The 20,165-nt window shown below is 40.6% G+C and overlaps 2 protein-coding genes across 9 annotated transcripts in view; both read right to left on the minus strand.

Moving 5' to 3' along the window:
• The window catches only part of LOC139352815 (uncharacterized), a 97,444-nt gene extending 89,695 nt beyond the window's left edge, over positions 1–7,749 (minus strand). Inside the window, exons 1-2 of the mRNA XM_070995450.1 lie at positions 7,622–7,749; positions 7,393–7,556 (exon numbers count right to left, since the gene is read on the minus strand). Of these exons, the coding sequence (XP_070851551.1) occupies positions 7,393–7,556; positions 7,622–7,749 (292 nt within the window). The remainder of the gene's footprint in view (positions 1–7,392; positions 7,557–7,621) is intronic.
• Positions 7,750–11,464: 3,715 nt separating this feature from the next.
• Positions 11,465–20,165, minus strand: part of LOC139352897 (uncharacterized) — a 208,582-nt gene continuing 199,881 nt past the window's right edge. For 7 of the 8 annotated variants that reach the window (XM_070995563.1, XM_070995562.1, XM_070995568.1 and 4 more), the window contains one exon: positions 11,465–11,682. In XM_070995563.1, the coding sequence (XP_070851664.1) occupies positions 11,480–11,682 (203 nt within the window). In that variant the 3' untranslated portion in view covers positions 11,465–11,479. The remainder of the gene's footprint in view (positions 11,683–20,165) is intronic. The other variant, XM_070995569.1, reaches the window with a different exon arrangement.

Raw genomic sequence — 20,165 nt, forward strand, 5'->3', positions numbered from 1 at the left:
AAATAAAGCCGAAATTCCTACGTGGCTTGAGCTTGATGCATATTTGACGGAGCGCCATCTAACTCTTGAGGCCGTCGGTAGCTTCCGATCTTTCAATTTCCACCACGTCCAGTCCAAAGACACAAATCGAGAGGCAGAATTTCCAAAAATAAATTCCTTCAACACAAGGTTAGTTCCGATAACCAAAGGCTGCGATCTGTGTTCGAAGAAGAACCACCCCGTGCGTATATGTCCACGCTTCCTACAGATGACGGTAGAAGATACATAGCGTATGCCTTTGGAGTTATGTAATTTATGTGATCAATGAAAGTAAATTTGGTATCAAACATAACTCCTAGGTCCAGTGATTCATTTCTTAAGGAAAGAACATGGCAACTAATGGAATACGAGCTAAGGATATTAAATAATCGTTTGCTGTACCTAACGTAGAAACATTTTGACACGTTCAGAGGCAACTTGTTACGAGAACACCAATTTCCCACCTTTTCAAGGTCATTTTGAAGAAGTTCACTATCGTTGATTGAATTCACAGACCTAATTATTTTAAGATCGTCCGCAAACAACAGGAATTCAGAATTTGTTATGCAATAGCTTAAATCATTAATGAAGATGATGAATAGAAACGGACCCAATGCACTTCCCTGGGGAAGGCCAGAAGTAGCCACATACTGGCTTGAGAAAACACCATTGCACTCTACTCTATAAATCCGCCCATCTAAATAATTTAAACCAATTTAATATTAATGAATGAAATCGGTGTAGACTACATCAACTTGATGATGACTGATGAACGAGTGGATGCAAAAAAGATTAAACGTAGCTAAGTTAGTAGTAGTTGACCTTCCAGGCATAAAACCATGTTGGTTAGGACTGATAATCCGACCAGCAAGAAAAGTTAGCTGCTTAGCTACAATTCGTTCAAACATTTTTGAGACATTACTTAGCTTTGCAATTGGCCTATAATTTAAAACAATGTTTTTGTAACCAGACTTGAATATAGGAGAAAGTGTGGCAAGTTTCCATCTATGCGCAAATTCGCAAGTGGAAAGAGACTTGTTGAATATTATTTTTAGGGGCTCACAAAGAACATTTATACAGTTTTTCAAAATAAATGGAAAAAGGCCATCGCAGTCTAATTTCCCTGAGTAAATCAGTAACATCTAAGCACCCAATATTTAGCATCGTGGCAATGGCACTGAGTGAATCATCGTCATTCCACAGCGAGCTCGGTTCAAAGTTAGATGCAAAGTACTTAGCAAATAGATTAGCGACCCCAATATCTGAAGAAGCTGAAAGACTTTCATATGACATATGGGAAGGAAAGTAGGAGGTTGTTCGTTTAGAATTGACAAAGTGCCAGAATGCTTTAGGATTGGTAGTTAGTTTACACTCTATATCAGCATTATATTGGCTGTACAAGAATTTATTGAGGAACTCAAACTCACGCTTATGTTGTTTGTACCGATCAAAGTCAGCAGCATCACCGCTTTCTATGTAGCGCTTATAGAATTTATTTCGGAGATTTTTGTATTTTTTTAGGCCTTTTGTGTACCATGGTAGTCTATAAGGACTTTGATCTCTAGTTTTAGCGTATCTGCCTATAATAGTAGAGAGAAAAGATATAAAATCTTCATAGGTTGTATTCACATCCGCATGCGAGAGGACTTCTGCCCATCTGATATTAGAAATATCACTACGGATAGAATCTAAACTGCTAGAAATAATATAGGTAAGAGGCAAGCGAGAATTATTTGGTGAGAAAATATAACAAGTAATTAAGATTAATAGGGGCTTGTGATGAGCATCACACGCAGCTAGAGGATTATCGCTGCAACATAAAGTAAAGCATAAATCAGGGTGTACAAAAATTAGATATAGAAGCTTATTTAAGTTATTAAATACATGGTTAATCTGGACTAATCCCATACTAAGAAGCTCATCGATGACTAAGATTTCGTGGGGAAGATGCAAATTACTGGGAACCATTGTTGAAGACTCAAGATCATGAGCCCACACGAGCGAAGATAGGTTGAAGTCGCCCAAAACACTTATATATTGGCCATCTTCCAGCTCCTGGTATAGGTGGGCAAAGTTGTCTACATGCACTTTATATAAATCAAAACTGCTGCTTGGGGGTATGTATGATACTGTCAGGAAAATTGTTTCCGTAGGACCAGCGAGAGATACGCAGAGTTGGTCGAGCAGAGAATCCTCGTTCTGGAGACGAATAGCAATGCAACGCAGCTCACGCCGCACAGCAATTAAAACTCCGCCACCTCTGGAACATCGTGTTTTAACGGAATCTCGATCCTTACGGAACACATGATAAAGATTTGTACCAAAGAATTCATTATCGAAGAAATCCTTATTGAGCCAGGTTTCAACAAAAATGATGACGTCATGATCACCATGAGACATTGCCTGGAAAAGGGATTGAGCTTTCGTACGCATACCACCGATATTTTGAAAATAAATATTGAAATTTGTATTGTTAGCGCATATCCGGTCATCCATGGTCATGCTACCAATAACTGGTCCAGCATCATGGTCCGAATCCGTAAGAGACCTCGCTGGGATTTTATCATAATTTTTAAAATTATTTGTAAGAACCTTCAGTAAAGTAGTGGTACGGATACAAATGGGCTGGTGATCGGCGCTCCAAATATTAGGTGGACAGTCAATATTAGCATTCAAAATATAACTGCACGCAGGGAAATCCACTCCTGGTAATAAAGAGCGAGAACGTACTACAGCAACCGCAGTCCATTGTTGTTGTTGATGGCGAAAGCATCTCCAGAGAGCACCTTCAGAGAGAGCACTCTGAGAGGCTCGCCATCCAGCCAAATGTGTCGATAAAAGTTGTTGTAGAAAGTCGAACGTCAGAAAGGTAGAGACGGAGAGCGCATAACTATTAGGCGATGAAGAGTAAGAATCCAGCCGACTATCTAGGTACTTCGGGAGAGAGGCGCAAGATGATGAGAGCGCAACTCCGAGGAGCGCGCCGACATTAGAGCCACGCGGACGGCGAAAGTCACGCACAGCGGACAACAAAAGCTCCAGCTGATGTTGTTGATGGTGCAACGGGAGAGAGACGCAAGATGATAAGAGCGCAACTCTGAGGAGCGCGCCGATATTAGAACCAGGCGGACAGCGAATGTCACGCAAAGCAAACAACAAAAGCTCCGGCTGATGTTATTGATGAAGCATCAGGAAAGCAACGGATAATGATGTGAGCGCAACTCCGAGGAGCGCGCCGAAATCCGAGCCAGGCGGACGGCGAATGTCGCACAAAGTGGACAACAAAAGCTCCGGCTGATGTTGTCAATGGTGCGTTAGGAGAGAGTCAGAATATGAAGAGAGCGCAGTGAGAAAGGCAAGCAGCTGCCGATGTTGTTGCGAAAACGACTCCGACAAATGAGGAAAGGATTGCAGACGATGTCCCGCAAAAGTATCGACGCCAGTGGCGTCGAACACTAGGGGTTTTTTGATGGCTGAATTGATGATGAAGTTTGTCCAGGCTCCGGCAAATTAGATAAGATTCCATCCCCTACCACAATGGCCCGTTCTCTATAATAAATCTTTTGACCTTAACTGAGTTCGGCCAGAAATCGTTTTTGAAGACTTTATCGTAAAGCTAATCGGCGATTCCAAGCTTGAAATTTACGAACTTTAAAGTTGTAACGTCAACATCTTTTTTTACAAGTTTTACACAAGTGAGGGAACTAGCATCCACCTTAAGCTTGGTGGACACTTATTTTAAAACAGTGTTCGGCTCTGTATCAGTTGCAAACTTCCCGACATGCAAAAATTTCATGGTCAGCAAAACATGAAGATCTTCGGCATTAGGAGCCACTCCAACAACATGTTTATTGGGCTTGGGGTTGTTCCTTCTCCTCTTATTTCGAACTTGTATGAAATTTCCTCTTTCAATATCCAGAGCATGATTAGAAGGGTCAACGACCGCGGAAGCCGTAGCAGCAGCCGCCGCATATGACTGGGGAGCTGCAGCTACGTTGGTAGGTCTCGGTAGACGAGGCTTGGAATTTACATTCTGATTCAATGCAACATCTTTACGGGGGAACGCCTCCAAGAATTTATTATGAAGGCCCTGGTATAAGCGCTCCAGGGCTTTCAATTTATCATCGAATTCATCGATTTTAGAATGCGAATCATTCGCAATCACACTGCTATCACATTGGCACAGTATATTTGGATTTAATAAGAGTTTAAGCACATCGTCCGGTAGGGCTACGCAAGAAGTATGATAGGCGCGACGGCACAAAGAAGAGCAGCGAACAGCATCCGAAGCGCGATGCTGGGCCAATGTAACATCGGTTTTGCACTCGGGACAGCGGGGAAGTAACATAGCGAAAATTTTAAGCACGTCTAAACGCAATGAAAGCTAGATGACGACTGACCCCATAAAGTATATATATTCATGATCAGGATCACTAGCCGAGTCGATCTAGCCATGTCCGTCTGTCCGTCTGTCTGTCCGGATGAACGCTGAGATCTCGGAAACTATGCGAACTAGGCTATTGAGATTTGGCGTGCAGATTCCTGAGCTTCTTACGCAGCGCAAGTTTGTTTCAGCAGAGTGCCACGCCCACTCTAACGCCCACAAACCGCCCAAAACTGTGGCTCCTACAGTTTTGATGCTAGAATAAAAATTTTAATTGAAATGTATTGTTCTCATCAATACCTATCGATTGACCCAAAACAAAGTTTGCCACGCCCACTTTAAAGCCCACAAACCGCGAAAACCTGTGACGCTCACAATTTTCATGCTAGATAAAAAATGTTAACTGAAATGTATTGGTCTCGTAAATACCAATCGATTGATCAAATAAAAATTGTCACGCCCACTCTAACGCCCATAACGCTTAAATCTGTCTACTGCCGGTAGGTGGCGCATTTTAATCTCGCTTTGCTGCTTGCATGTCTCCATTTCCCTTTGGTCCCTTTAGCTGAGTAACGGGTATCTGATAGTCGAGGTACTCGACTGTAGCGTTCGTCCTTGTTATACCCGTTACTCGTAGAGTAAAAGGGTATACTAGATTCGTCGGAAAGTATGTAACAGGCAGAAGGAAGCGTTTCCGACCCCATAAGGTATATATATTCTTGATCGAGATCACTAGCCGAGTCGATCTAGCCATGTCCGTCTGTCCGTCTGTCTGTCCGGATGAACGCTGAGATCTCGGAAACTATGGGAGCTAGGCTATTGAGATTTGGCGTGCAGATTCCTGAGCTTCTTACGCAGCGCAAGTTTGTTTCAGTAGAGTGCCACGCCCACTCCCAAACTGTGGCTCCTACAGTTTTGATGCTAGAATAAAAATTTTAACTGAAATGTAATGTTCTCATCAATACCTATCGATTGACCCAAAAAAAAGTTTGCCACGCCCACCCTAACGCCCATAAACCGCCCACAAACTTCAAAAAATCGTACATATGAACTTGGATATCTCGGAAACTATCAAATATAGAGAATTGGGATTTCAGATTTAGATTCCGTAGCCTTATACGCAGCGCAAGTTTGTTACGCGAATATGCCACGCCCACTCTAACGCCCACAAACCACGAAAACATATAACGCCCACAATTTTTATGCTAGATAATAATTTAACTGAAATGTTTTGGTCTCGACAATACCTATCGATTGGTCCAAAAAAAAATTTGCCACGCCCACTCTAACGCCCATAACGCTTAAATCTGTATACCGCCGGTAGGTGGCGCATTTTAATCTCGCTTTGCTACTTGCATATCTCTATTTAGCTGAGTAACGGGTATCTGATAGTCGAGGTACTCGACTATAGCGTTTTTCCTTGTTTTTTCTGAAATCTTTGAGAAAGTTCAACTTTGAACGAACCAACAGATTTTTATGCAACACGATTGTTGTGGACGGCTGTCGCCCCAAAATTTTAAACTGATACGAAAGTCTTTTGGCTTGGTCTTTTTTTTTTAATTTTCAATTCTAATACCTTTAATAAGTCGATTGGTTTTGGTGAAAGAGGAAAAGTTAAATTTAGAAGACTCAAGCATTGGAAACCGGAATAACAAAACGAATCCATCTTAATTATAATTAATATTTTCGTATTCGTATTCAAAGGGGTCACAGTTCCTAAAATGTTTAAGTCATTGGAAGGATACATCTAGGATCTAAACCATTTACTTTGATATAAAGTTCTTATTAAATTACCTGAAAAAATGTAATTTTGGGTACGGGTTTCTCGGGTAAAATGTAAACTGATTTGCTAAAATTATTGGGGCTCTCAAAGTGGCTCCAATCTCATCCAACAAAAAAAAACAGCGAAGTAAGCAAACATGTCCCTTCTCTCCGACTTGAACCTTGCTCTGCTCTCTTTTAGAAATTATATGATGAACATTTTTCTAGAAATACCTTTTAAAGCAATAATCAACCTAATACCGAATAGTAATTGCAACATAATACAAAAACAAGTAAACACCGAAGCGCACTCAAATACACACACGTATTCGATCAGCCAAGGTACAAGAAGATCCGAGAGAGACAACACGACACTTTGACCAGTTGGAATCGCGAACAAAGTTCTACAATTTGCAATTAAAGCAAATACAAAAGAGAATGTTGACATGTACAACGCATGCTTAACAGAGGGTGTGTTCCCAAGTCGCTGAGAAGCTCAGCTGCTGATACTCATACCAAGAACGTGCAAGCCGGTGTAGAAGACTTCTTCACATAGGCCCTTTTGCATGCTGAATACGGTGGGTAAAATTCTGAAAAGAATAATCCACTTACGGCTCTAAGGTGGCCTTGCCGATGGTGTTACCGAACTGTGTGAAATCGCAGAAACCGCTATTGAGGGGAAAAGGTATTTGTACAGCACTAAGCAGTACTGCATAACGAAATCCTTGGATGTTGAAATCGCATTCAACAGAGTCAGTGGGGCATATGGAATGCCAAGTACGTTTGGATCCACGACTGAGGGGCACGACAGAAAAATCTTCATAATCATCGTATTTTTTGCGTATTTACATAAATAAATGACCATTTTTTCACAATCAGTGGAACCATAGCATATTTAATTTGTTTTGCTGAAAAATTTCCAAATCCCAACTATCTAGCTTTTATAGTTTCCGAGATCTCAGCGTTCTTACGGACGGAGAGACAGACGGACATGTCTAGATCGACTCGGCTAGTGATTCCGAGCAAGAATAAATATACTTAATGGGGTCGAAACGCTTCTACAAACTTGCCGATGAATCTAGTATACCCTTTAACTGTACGAGTAACGGGTATAAAAACAATAAAAGAAGACCGGGACTCCAAGGAAACCCCCGGAACGGTGAGCAAACGTCTTATTGGGGTGGGATTTCCGAGCAGTTCGGGCTCTAAGCCCGCTACTAACGGCTCACAGGAAGGGGTGGGTGCAACTAGCACCTCGTCCGCATCGTCCATCGGCGGTCCCACAGGTCCTGGAGTGATGGCGAAACCACCCTTCAGGCAGGTGAAGAGACGAGCAGCTTTCGTCCCTATAAGGGTGGACCTTAAGGCGGTACCCTTTGATAACTGGGCCGCCCTGTTCAAATGGGAAGAAAGGTGGAGCACAATTTGGCCCAATAAAAAGGCCCCACATGCAACCACCAAGAATCAACGCTGTACTGAACAGAATTCCCCGAACCCCAAGCGGTCATAAACGCAGCCAAAGCAGCGCTTTTTACGAAGGGCATGACCATCGTTGGGTCCTCGATAGGTGCCACAGCGATGTCCATATCACTAAGGACAAATGACACAGCGTGCTTAGAAATCTACAGGACCGCGTCATAGAAATGGTTTTGAAGACAGGGGGAGCACCTCCACTATATAAGAACGCTTGGTGGAATTAGGGCAAGGTCAAAATAGTGGCCTGCCAAGAGGCCGATGCCGCGGTCTTCCACAAAAGAATATCTTGGTGGAATTCCTTGGGGAAATCTGGATCTCAAGCAGACTCAGGGCCACAGTCAGGCTTTCGGAAAAAACTTTCGGAACCGGAGAGCATTCTCAAAATGCTTGAAGCCTGTAACCCGACAATGCTAACCACTTATTGTCAGATTCCAGGCGTGGAAGAGTTAGGAAGCTCAAAAAGTTGGGTTATACTCTCTATAATTGAGGAATCCAGCAACTTGGTAAAGGCAGCTGAGGGCTATGGGTTGAAGAAAGTAGTGGTGCGCGTGTATAAAGGAGACTCCAGAAGTCGCCTCATGAGGACAGGGAGGACCCCTTCTGTCTACTCACATCTATACCGATGGATCGAAAGTTTCGATTCGAAACTAAACAACCAGGTGGAAGAGGGAGTCTACTCCGAGCACCTTGGATTAAACATCTCTTTCAGACTCCCTGATCTTCCTGTCTTCCAGGTAAAAATGTTAAGGAGACACTTCTCAGTCTAAAACCCTTAGACACTTCTCAATCTGTTCGTATCTACTCAGATAGTCAGGCAGCATTTCGCTCGCTCGTCCAACTAGCCTTAAACACCAAAGCTGTAAACGACTGCCGCAAATACCTTAACGAGATGGCGGATCAGTTTGCAGACGACGAACTCACTAGAGTGGGCACTATCTTGGTTCCCTCCAGGGAGGGGGGTGTTTGGGCAGTCCTATGAGCACGTGCGGGTTAGTATACAGAGACTTCTTTAATCTCGAACCAAACAAGAAGTGGCCAAACCTTACTTCTTTCAAAATATTGCGAGAGTTCTGGCCACAACGGATGTCAAAGCAATGCAAAGAGCTCTTTACTCTCCAAGGAACAGAATGCGCCCTACCTATAAGGCTCTTACGCTGCATAGATGAGGAACATTCCAGCTTTTATAGTTTCGGAGATATAGGCGTTATGCGGAGATATCTTTAGTAAATACAACAAGCTATAGTTCTAATTGGTACGCAATCAACACCAAAATAGCCAATAGTTAATGTTTCCCCATAATAACACAGTGCAACACGAAAAATGTAACCGCAGTTTGGATTTCTTAATCTGAAAGTACTCATCTAACGAGTCAGAACCCATTTGTTGATCCTCTGGCTTAGCTCGACTTTAAGATTTGGTGTAACACTGAATTTATAAGGCAATATCTCTTAAGGATATTCGAATTTAGGGAACAGTCCACAATGATATTTTAGTCAAAAACACAGAAGCATAAAATATACATAATTTGTTTTAAAACGGTTAATGTTATTCGTTAGACTCAATATTTAAAATATAGGATCTGGTAAATACCAACCAAATACATTAAATACAATATGGTATATTTCCGGAATTTTAAAACCTATTTCCCGATAGGTGAATTTTTTTAAACGTCTTTGGATTGCGTTATTAGTTTTCTTGGCTATACCTATAATAATCTTGAAAACATGAACAGAAAATTGCAATAGGCCCTTAAGATATAGCCAATTTTTATTTGAAATTATTAAATTGCTTTAATACCCAATCGCGAGCTAAAGTAGAGGAACGGCAAATAAGGTCTGACTCGATTCGATGAGTACTTTCACAATTTAAAAACTAAACTGCGACTTCACTCCCAAACCCTAAAAATGTTGCACAGTGTAATTGATCATAGTAATGTTTAATTCAATAAAGCCAACAAGACCTTTAACAACTTTTTTATACTCTTTACTCGTACAGTAGAACGGTATTCTAGGTTCATCGGAAAGTATGTAACAGGTAGAACAAAGCGCTTCCGACCCTATAGTGTATTAACATTCTGATCAGAATCACTTATCAAGTCGATCTAACCCTGAACGTTTGTCCGTCTGAGATCTCGGAATCTATAAGAACTAGAAAGTCGGGATTTGGCATGTAGATTCTTGAGCTTCTTGCGCAGCGCCCTAGTTTGTTCCGCCAGCGCTAACGCCCACAAACGCCCATAGCGCCTAAACCCGTCTAATATTTAAAATAAATTTAAATACGATTTTATTTTGATTACCAATGTCTAAATACATGCGAAAAAATCGGGCCATTCATTATAAAGTTATAAGCAAAGAAAGTTTTCAATCTTGAAAACAGACGCTTTGCTACTTCTATATCTCTGTCTCCCTCGCACTCCCTGAATGGTCCCTGTACACTTAGCGGGTATCTGATAGTCGATAGCATCGACTACAGCGTTCTCTCTTGTTTAATTTTAGTTTATCCAAGTAAATTGCTATTATGCTTTAAAGCTCATTAGAAGTACATTTTATTGCAAGCCACGTTAAAATTGAAGATCACGAACTGTCAGCATGCAATGCTTATAAAAATGCCAAAGACAATGGTATTTTTTGTGCTTTCTGGCCTTATGTAAAACTATAATATATAATACAATATATAAACTATACTGCAGCGGAATGGATATGTTTTTCTCGTTTTTCCCATATATAATTTCGAAGAATTGGTCTTATAATAAAAATTTGACCTCAATTGCTTAGAAACTAACTTTTACGTACTGTGAATTTTAAATAATAATGTCACCATTCAGACAAACTTATCATAATTTTTCAGACAAACACTTTTTGATATTCATTGCCTACAAACGTTTTTTACCGCACACATAGGCGAGGGGGCCAAATAATATTCTTAGCTGCTCAAGGTTCAGAGTAACTTAACACCAAAAAAAAGTTCTTTATAGGAAAACAGGGAGGAACGATATAGTACCTCAACTATCAGATACCCGTTACTCAGCTTAAGTAACAAAAGGGAAATTGAGATATGCAGCAGCAAAGCGAGATTGAAATGCGCCACCTACCCGCGATCTCAATATATGTTTATGTGGGCGTAGACTGATTTAAGCTTTATATATATATATACTTTATGAGATCGGAAACGCTTCCTTCTGCCTGTTGCATACTTACCGACGAATCTAGTACACCCTTTTACTCTACGAGTAACGGGAATAACGGGAATAGTTTCCGAGATCACAGCGTTAATAGATCCACTCGGCTAATAATCCTCATCAAGAATATACATACTTTATATTGTTGGAAACGCTATCTTCTACTTGTTACATATTTACTTTCCGACGTATATAATGTACCCCTTTTCTCTACGGGTAGGACGTATAAGAATTGACCGGATAAGCCGAGAAACCAAAATCCGACAAACATAAATTCAGCTCTCATTGAAAACTATAAATATCTTAAAAATTTCATACATTTTAACGGGTATTCAGTTGTGATGGCTTTGATGCCGTTCGAATCGTTTTTTAGTAAATTTACTCTTTTTACTTTTACCCGAATAAGCCGCGAAACCAAAATCCGACAAACATAAATTCAGCTCTCATTTTGAAAATTATCCAAATATCTTAAAAATGTCATACATCCTAACGGATGATCAGTTATGATGGGTTTGATGCCGTTCGACTCGTTTTTTAGTACATTTATTCTTTACCCTAATTTCTCCTGAACCAAAATCAAATGTAATTACTTTTATTTTTTTTAATAACTGTTGCAGATAATCAATTTAATTTCGTAAAAATGTGTTATTACGAGATACATTTTAACAAAATAGCAGGTGATTGGCTCTGTTATACTTTTGCACCCCGAACTTACTTTCTTCGCGAACTCCTTGCGGCTGGGGGCACTGAATGCTCTCGTACTCTGTTCTTCCAAAACTGGCACTATATACGGCTATCCGGGAGTACGGATTGCACTCCAGTTGAGCTACGTCATTGTGGCACGCAACTTTACTCCGGAACTCATCTATAATATAATAAAAAAATCAAACAGTAATATTTATTAATTTTAAAACAAGATAGAAGATATAGACGAGTGCCTCGACTATCATATAAGCGTAACTCAGTTTACCAATTTCACATGTTACCTAATTGATGGCACGTCGATAGATTTTGATAAATAAAATAAAACAAAAAGTACACTGAAAAAATTTTCTAAAATTTAGGCTTGTCACTCTGTTGAAGCAAACATAACCTGCACTAGCAGAATCTGAATGCAAATTTTAACCCTCTAGCTTCAAAATGTGGGCGTGTCACTCGGATAAAACCAACACGTGCACAAATAGAATCGCTCTTTACTTTATGGAGTGCTATTGATAAAAGACAGAAAATGACATTTGCACTTTTACAAAATATTTAGAATTAGAGTGGGCCGCGTAGTAATACCTAGCATCTCTTTCCTTAATACTGACAGATGGACATGGCTAGATCGACTCGGCTAGTGATCCTGATAAAGAATGTGTATACTTTATAGGGTCGGAAACGCTTATTCTACCTATTAATGGGTATAAAAGCGTTAGCAACAAGATCCTCAACATTTTTTGGACCTGTGTTTCATATAAGTAAGATTTCTCCTTGGAGCGCTAGAAAGGAAACAGCGTTGTGGGCGTTGGAGTGGGCACTACGATGAAACAAACTTGCACTGCAAAATTCTATTTTTCTAGCTTTTATAGTTTTGTCAGCGTTCATACGGACGAACCAAAAGACATGGCTAGTTCGACTTGGCTAGTGCCCCTGATCAGGAATATATATCACTGTGGACGGCAGTACACGTAGTGACGAAGCGCACCAGGAGAGTGTGCGAACGACGTACCGCTGACGTCTTGCAAGTGACATCACCTCCACCCAAACCCCCCGGGCGACGTCTCATTAACGGCGATGCCGTTCAACCAGGACATCGAACTGCCAAAACAGCGGACTCTGGATGCCGAATCATGTAAGCAACTGGGCCACAGGTATCCGGCCGAAAATGCTGACCAAGGGTATTTCGCAAGCACAGCATATGTACCCCACTCTTAAGCTAGGTCTCATATGTACTCAGAACTTAAATAATAACAAGGAAGAACGCTATACCTTGTACCTTGACTATCAGATACCCGTTACTCAGATAAATGGAGATATGCAATCAGCAAGCGAGATTAAAATGCGCCACCTACCGGCGGTAGACTGATTTAAGCGTTATGGGCGTTAGAGTGGGCGTGGAACATTTTTTTTGGATCAATCGATAGGTGTTGACGAGACCAATACATTTCAGTTAAAATTTTTTATCTAGCATGAAACTTGTGGGCGCCACAGGCTTGGGCGGTTTGTGGGCGTTAAAGTGGGCGTGGCAATTTTTTTTTTAAAATCAATCGATAGGTATTGATGAGAGCAATACATTTCAGTTAAACTTTTTATTCCAGCATCAAAACCGTAGGAGCCACGAATTTGGGCGGTTTGTGGGCTTTAGTGTGGGCGTGGCACTCTGCTGAATCAAACTTGCGCTGCGTAAGAAGTTCAGGAATTTGCCTAGCCTAGCTCTTATAGTTTCCGAGATCTCAGCGTTCATCCGGACAGACAGACGGACATGGCTTGATCGACTCGGCTAGTGATCCTGATCAAGAATATATATACTTTATGGTCGAAAACGCTTCCTTCTGCCTGTTACATACTTTCCGACGAATCTAGTATACCCTTTTACTCTACGAGTAACGGGTATAACAAGGAAGAACGCTTAGAGTACCTCGACTATCAGATACCCGTTACTCAGCTAAAGGAACCAAAGGGAAATGGAGATATTCAAGCAGCAAAGCGAGATTGAAATGCGCCACCTACCGGCGGTAGACACATTTAAGCGTTATGGGCGTCAGAGTGGGCGTGGAAATTTTTTTTGAATCGATCGATAGGTTTGTGGTTTGTGGGCGTTAGAGTGGGCGTGGCATATTCGCGTAACAAACTTGCGCTGGGTGCAAGGCTACGGAATCTAAATCTGAGATCCCAATTCTCTATCTTTGACAGTTTCCGAGATATCCACGTTTTTTTTAAAGATTTTTTGAAGTTTATGGGAGGTTTGTGGGCGTTTTAGTGGGCGTGGCAAACTTTTTTTTGGGTGAGTCGATAGGCATTGACGAGAGCAATACATTTCAGTTAGAATTTTTATTCTAGCGCCAAAACTGTAGGAGCCACAGTTTTGGGCGGTTAGTGGGCTTTAGTGTGGGCGTGGCACTCTGCTGAAGCAAACTTGCGCTGCGCAGGAATCTCAGTAATCTGCATGCCTAATCCCAGTATTGTAGCTTGTATAGTTTCCGAGATCTCAGCGTTCATACGGACAGACGGACGGGCTAGTGATCCTGATCAAGAATATATATACTTTGTGGGGTCGATAACGTTTCCTTCTGCCTGTTACATACTTTCCGACGAATCTAGTATACCCTTTTACTCTTCGAGTAACGGGTGTAATAATCAGACTTAGAGCGACACTGAAAATAAGAAGTTGATTTTATTACTAAATCTAGAATCTCTAAACCAACCACACCCGGACCACATTATCAAAACGAAGACTCATACCAGCCACTCCCGGCCACAGACATAATTGGCGCAGCCGGTTTTTAAAAGAACCAAGGATGGAATTCACCGAATCATCATAGTAGCCACTATGTAATAAATTGGGTTGCCCTTTTGGCTTAAAAATGGAAAATGAAAAAGAGCAAACATATTTGTGCGGATAATAAAAAAAGTAATAAAATACCAACGGTCTAAGTCAGCGAGTTAGTGAAGCCTAACACAAAAAAAAACTATCAATAATGTGTGTGTACCAACAAAACCCTAACAAAATATAAATACCAATTGTTACCATCAATCGCTGATTGGCACAAAATGCATCGCGCATTATTATGGATGTACAAAATTAAAATGTTTCAAGCAAATTATACACTACAATTTTTTATCATATGTCTGTATTAGCTGTGACCATCAATCGCTGATCGGCACAAAATGCATTGTGCATTAAATATGGATATATAAAAATACTCCAAACAAAATCGTACATTGGAAATTTTATTTTGCACACATATCAACTGTAACCATCTATCGCTGATGCACATTAATTATGGACGCACACATTCAAATTTTGAGCTTCTACATAACACAAATTCACATTTGCAACATGCACCCATTCAAAAAATATTATATTCATGGCTGAGCATTCCCTCTACATAGAGGAAAGGGAAGAAGGGTACCACTCGTGTCGGTCTTGTTCCAGGCTCTCCGCTATTTTATGTACATATAATAAGCGTGAGTCCGGGAGCCGACGACAACTCGATGGAATAATTTCTTTTCCCCCTCCTTTCCCCCTGGTCTAGCTATGAAACTCGATACGTTTGAGTCCCAGACTCGACGAAGAAGAGCTACAATGTTGCAGAAAAGAACACAAACTCTTCGACAAAATTGTTGAAAAAGACTCCCAATTAACTAACATTGTTGCCATTTGCAGCATAATTTAAAATTAAAATCGAATTACAATTTTCAAGAGAAGCATACAAAAATCTTAACATTCATTATTCCCACAACAAACGGACCAATCACTTTTACCCATGGTTGCCACAACTTAGAAAAAAAGACACACACACGTACACAAATTATGTCTGTTTTACAGATTCTCAGTGTAATACAACAACACAAACACTAGTAACTATTCGTTACTATCGCATCCACATTTTAATATACACATATTATGCCCTATACACTAAGAAAAACCATTTTTAAACTACTCATGAGAACATTCCCTCTAAAAATTTCTTATAAAGGCACAATATATATTTACCAGCATATATAACTTCAAATTCATGTATATTTACTAACCTTTAATTGCGCAAATACGTATTTAGTTCAACCGAATGTCAAACAAAACAATAGTAAAAACAAGGAAGAACGCTATAGTCGAGTACCTCGACTATCAGATACCTGTTACTCAGCTAAAGGGACCAAAGAGAAATGGAGATATGCAAGCAGCAATGCGAGACTAAAATACGCCACCTACCGGCGGTAGACAGATTTAAGCGTTATGGGCGTTAGAGTGGGCGTGGCAAATTTTTTTTTTGATCAATCGAAAGGTATTGACGAGACCAATACATTTTAGTTAAAATTTTGTATCCAGCATGAAAATTGTGGGTGTCACAGGTTTGGGCGGTTTGTAGGCGTTAAAGTGGGCGTGGCAAACTTTTTTAGGTCAATCGATAGGTATTGATGAGAACAATACATTAAAGTTAAAATTTGTATTCTAGCATTAAAACTGTAGGAGCCACAGTTTTGGGCGGCTTGTGGGGGTAAGAGTGGGCGTTGCACATTGCTGAAACAAACTTGCGCTGCGTAAGAAGCTCAGGAATCTGCACGCCAAATCTCAATAGCCTTCCTCTTATACTTTCCGAGATCTCAGCGTTCATCCGGACAGACGGACATGGCTAGATCGACTCGGCTAGTGATCCTGATCAAGAATATATATACTTTATGGGGTCGGAAACGCTTCCTTCTGCCTGTTACATACCTTCCGACAAATCTAGTATACCCTTTTACTCTTCGAGTAACGGGTATAAAAGCAAGAACCAGACTAGGACTCAGAAGTAGCACAAGCATACCAAATATTAGGGAGGAAGAAACTTTGATCATGGTTTCGGCTAACGCATCGGGGGTTTCTAGGACCACTACCCCCAGCAATAGTACTAGCACCATCCTGAACACGTCAACTACCACAACCCTAAATACCACTTTGAGCCCCACCGATATACAAGCCTACGTTAAACAGTTGTCTTCTTTCGAAAGGACTCCAGGTACCCTACATAAATTTGTTTGCAAGCGTTGAGGAGATATTTATGTTAATAAGGGGAAAAGATCAAACCCCGTACGGACAATTTCTACTAAGAACTTTGAGAAACAAAATTATAGGAATATTTTGCACACTAAACTTGAATGCGACAGTATTAGAGAAAACCTCAAACGCATGTATGCATGCAAGAAAACAGAACCAATAGTCATCAACGAAATTCAGATCCTCCCCAATGGGTTGTCCTTGGGTAAATTGATTTTCGAAATCACTAGACTCCGTAGTGAACTATTGTCACTCCTCACAGACCCAGACCACGGAGTAAGTGCAACATCAAAAAGAGCTCTTTAAGATGGAATTTGCCTTAATGCCTTCTTGGTTGGGCTACAGGACCACTCAAAACGGTCATCCGAGCCCGAAGTAAAACTATTATAAAACTACCAGTTAACCTAAGAGAAGGCGATTTTCTTAGTAATCCTCTTGAGGTTAACAGCAATCTTTTCGTTTCCGAGGGACTTATTTTACGACGACGTACGTTTTTGGTAATGTTTGGTAATGACATCTGACACCGACAGACCGATTTTTTGAAGTAGAACCTTGAATGAAGCGGAAACCCGGTATTCGACTATAGAGAAAGAGATGTTAGCGATAATCTGGGCGGTTAAGTACTTTCGCCCATATCTGTATGGCAACAAGTTCAAAGTCATTACCGACCATAAACCTTTAGTGTGGCTGCAAAACTTTAAGGGCCAAAACCAGAAACTCCTCCGATGGAAACTAACCCTTTCCGAGTACGACTACGGCATTATCTACAAAAAAGGCTCGCAAAACGTCATTGCGGATGCTTTGAGTAGAATCGAACCGAACACACTTGTCAACGGCGTTAAGCCAAATATTTTAATCGGGATCTCATTAGCTAAGATTCCGCTTAAAACTTTCAATTTTCACACAAGTTTTTTTCGAAATCGGCCAGACCCCCTCATTTTTAGTGAGCACCCCATTTAAAAATAAAACACGGACGCGTATTACGGAACCATCTTTAACCTCCAATCTATATAAGATTTACAGATGTCTTATCGTTCTGTCGACACTAACTAAATTAACAACCTAATAAGAACCCACCACTCTAACAACAATCATAGAGGTGTGAAAGAGGTGTACCAGCATCTAAAAAGGGAAATTTACGTACCCCAACTAAAGTCTCTAATTTCTCAGGTAATCAGGAATTGTGAAACCTGCCTCACACTTAAGCATGATAGGTGCCCTCAGACACCACCATTTGTTCTACCAGAAATACCGAGTAGGCCCCTAGAGATATTACACACGGACATTTATACCACTAAAAACAATTATAACTTAACAATTATAGATAGGTTCTCTAAGTTTGCTCAAGCCTACCCAATAACCAACAGAAACTCTATTCTCGTTATTAAACCCTTCAAAACCTTCTTTTGCAATTTGGAATACCAAAAATGATAATACTTGATCATGGGGCCGATTTCTCCGGGGCCGTTTTTAAAGACTTCTTGGCACAATACGAAATAGAACAACATGTCACTTCCTTCCAACAGTCAAGTAGTAACTCGACGGTAGAACGTTTACATTCCACTTTAACAGAAATCTATAGAATAATTCTGAGTGAGAGAAAGGAATTAAAATTAACCTCAGGGCACGACGAAATACTTTTTGAAACAATAATAACCTACTTCAACCTTAGTGGCCGCACTCACATATTTAAAAAAAAACAAATTCGACAACGAACACGATTATTTACTAAAGTTAAACGAATTCCAGACTACACTATACCCTTCCTTAAAAAGACACATGGAGGTTGCAACGAAAAGACGAATAGATCGCCTAAACGAAAACAGGACAGACCCCCCTGATTTACCGGTTGGTACTTCTATTTTTTGCAAGGAAAATAGGAGAAATAAAATTACACCTCGTTTTAGTAAGCACACGGTCTAACTGGATAGCGGGGTAACAGAACGCACCATAGAAAAAGCAAAAACTACACAAACATAAAAATGAGAAGGTCATAATACAAACAAATAACACATAAACATACTTACGAGACTTTGATATTCACTTACAATGTAATTTTACAGATTGACCTTGGGAACAACTCAACGGCTCGTTAGCGAGATCTTGGATAAAGACCAACCCTTTTTAAAAATCAACTTGGGAACAGCGAGAGTGTTAATCCTTTAAAATTTTTAAGCATGTAATATCTGAGCAACTACGAGGAATCAGCAACTAAAATACATGAGGTAACAGGAAACTTACCTAACGACCCTGGTTTTAAAGATTTGAAACTTACACTACATAAAAAAAAAATAGTCTCGGGTAATATGGACGCCTATGAAAAAAATAAAAAACTTACTAGCAGACCAAAAGGTAAAAGTTCAGTTAGAACATAAATTATATAATGTGCTTTCACTAGAATCCACTACTGTCAATAAAACATTTATATTTAAGATAAAAGTTCAGATTCTGTCCCAACAATCTTACAACCGCCTCATTGCATTACCACTCAACAAAACAATGTATGTAAGCCTACCAAATGTTATTATTAAGAATGATGTAGAAATAAAGATTATAGATACACCATGCATAAAAGTGGGTAGTACACATGTTTGCGAAACTCCCTTAACACCGAATAACACGGAATGCCTCTACAACCTTCTGGACGACAAGGAAGCGACCTGCAGCACAATAAAAAGGGGTCACCAACCACAGATCTTCGATCCTATGAAAGGATTGATGGTGTTCCTCAACGTGGAGAACTTGAACATCACCTCCGACTGCATCTCGAGCAAGATCTTTATCGGATCTATGCTCACAAAATACGATAACTGTTCTATCTCCGCCAATGGAACCAAATACGTTGAGGCCGCCACTCCCTCACGTCCAGAACTTGACAAAAATCCCTACGGATTAACCCATAGGCCTACGGGTTTTACACCTTAGCAACCTGGAAAATGGATTAGCAGTTACCAACACAGAGGATCGTGCCACTACCAACCTGTCGATAATATACATACTCGTCGCACTGTCAATCCTGATTACAGCTGTTGCCTGGACCTTTAACAGAAAGAAGACAATTCTTTTCCCTACCCTTGCGGATCCCATTGTCACTCCCGCCATACCTTCGTTATGGCCATCGTTCCAAGGTAAGGGGGGAGGAGTTACCGCTGATGTCTTGCAAATGACATCACCTTCACCCAAACCCCCCCGGGCGACATCCCACTAACGGCGATGCCGTTCAGCCCGGACATCGAACCGCCAACACAGGCAACACAACTGGGCCACAGGCATCCGGCCGAAAATGCTGACCAAGTGTATTTCGCAAGCACAGCATATGTACCCCACTCTTAAGCTAGGTCTCGTATGTACTCTGAACTTAAATAAAAATCAGTCTTGGAGCGACACTGAAAAGAAGAAGTTGATTTTATTACTAAATCTAGAATCTCTAAACCAACCACATCCGGACCACATTATCAAAACGAAGACTCATACCAGCCACTCCCGGCCACAGACATAATTAACGCGACTACAATATAAAGACACAGAACCGAAACCGATCGAATGGGTTCCTGATTTTCTCCAATTTTTAATATAATAATAATAATAATATTAAGCCAATTGGTTCA

The sequence above is a fragment of the Drosophila suzukii genome, chromosome 3 (assembly GCF_043229965.1).
Source record: "Drosophila suzukii chromosome 3, CBGP_Dsuzu_IsoJpt1.0, whole genome shotgun sequence".
Classification (NCBI taxonomy): Eukaryota; Metazoa; Arthropoda; class Insecta; order Diptera; family Drosophilidae; genus Drosophila; species Drosophila suzukii.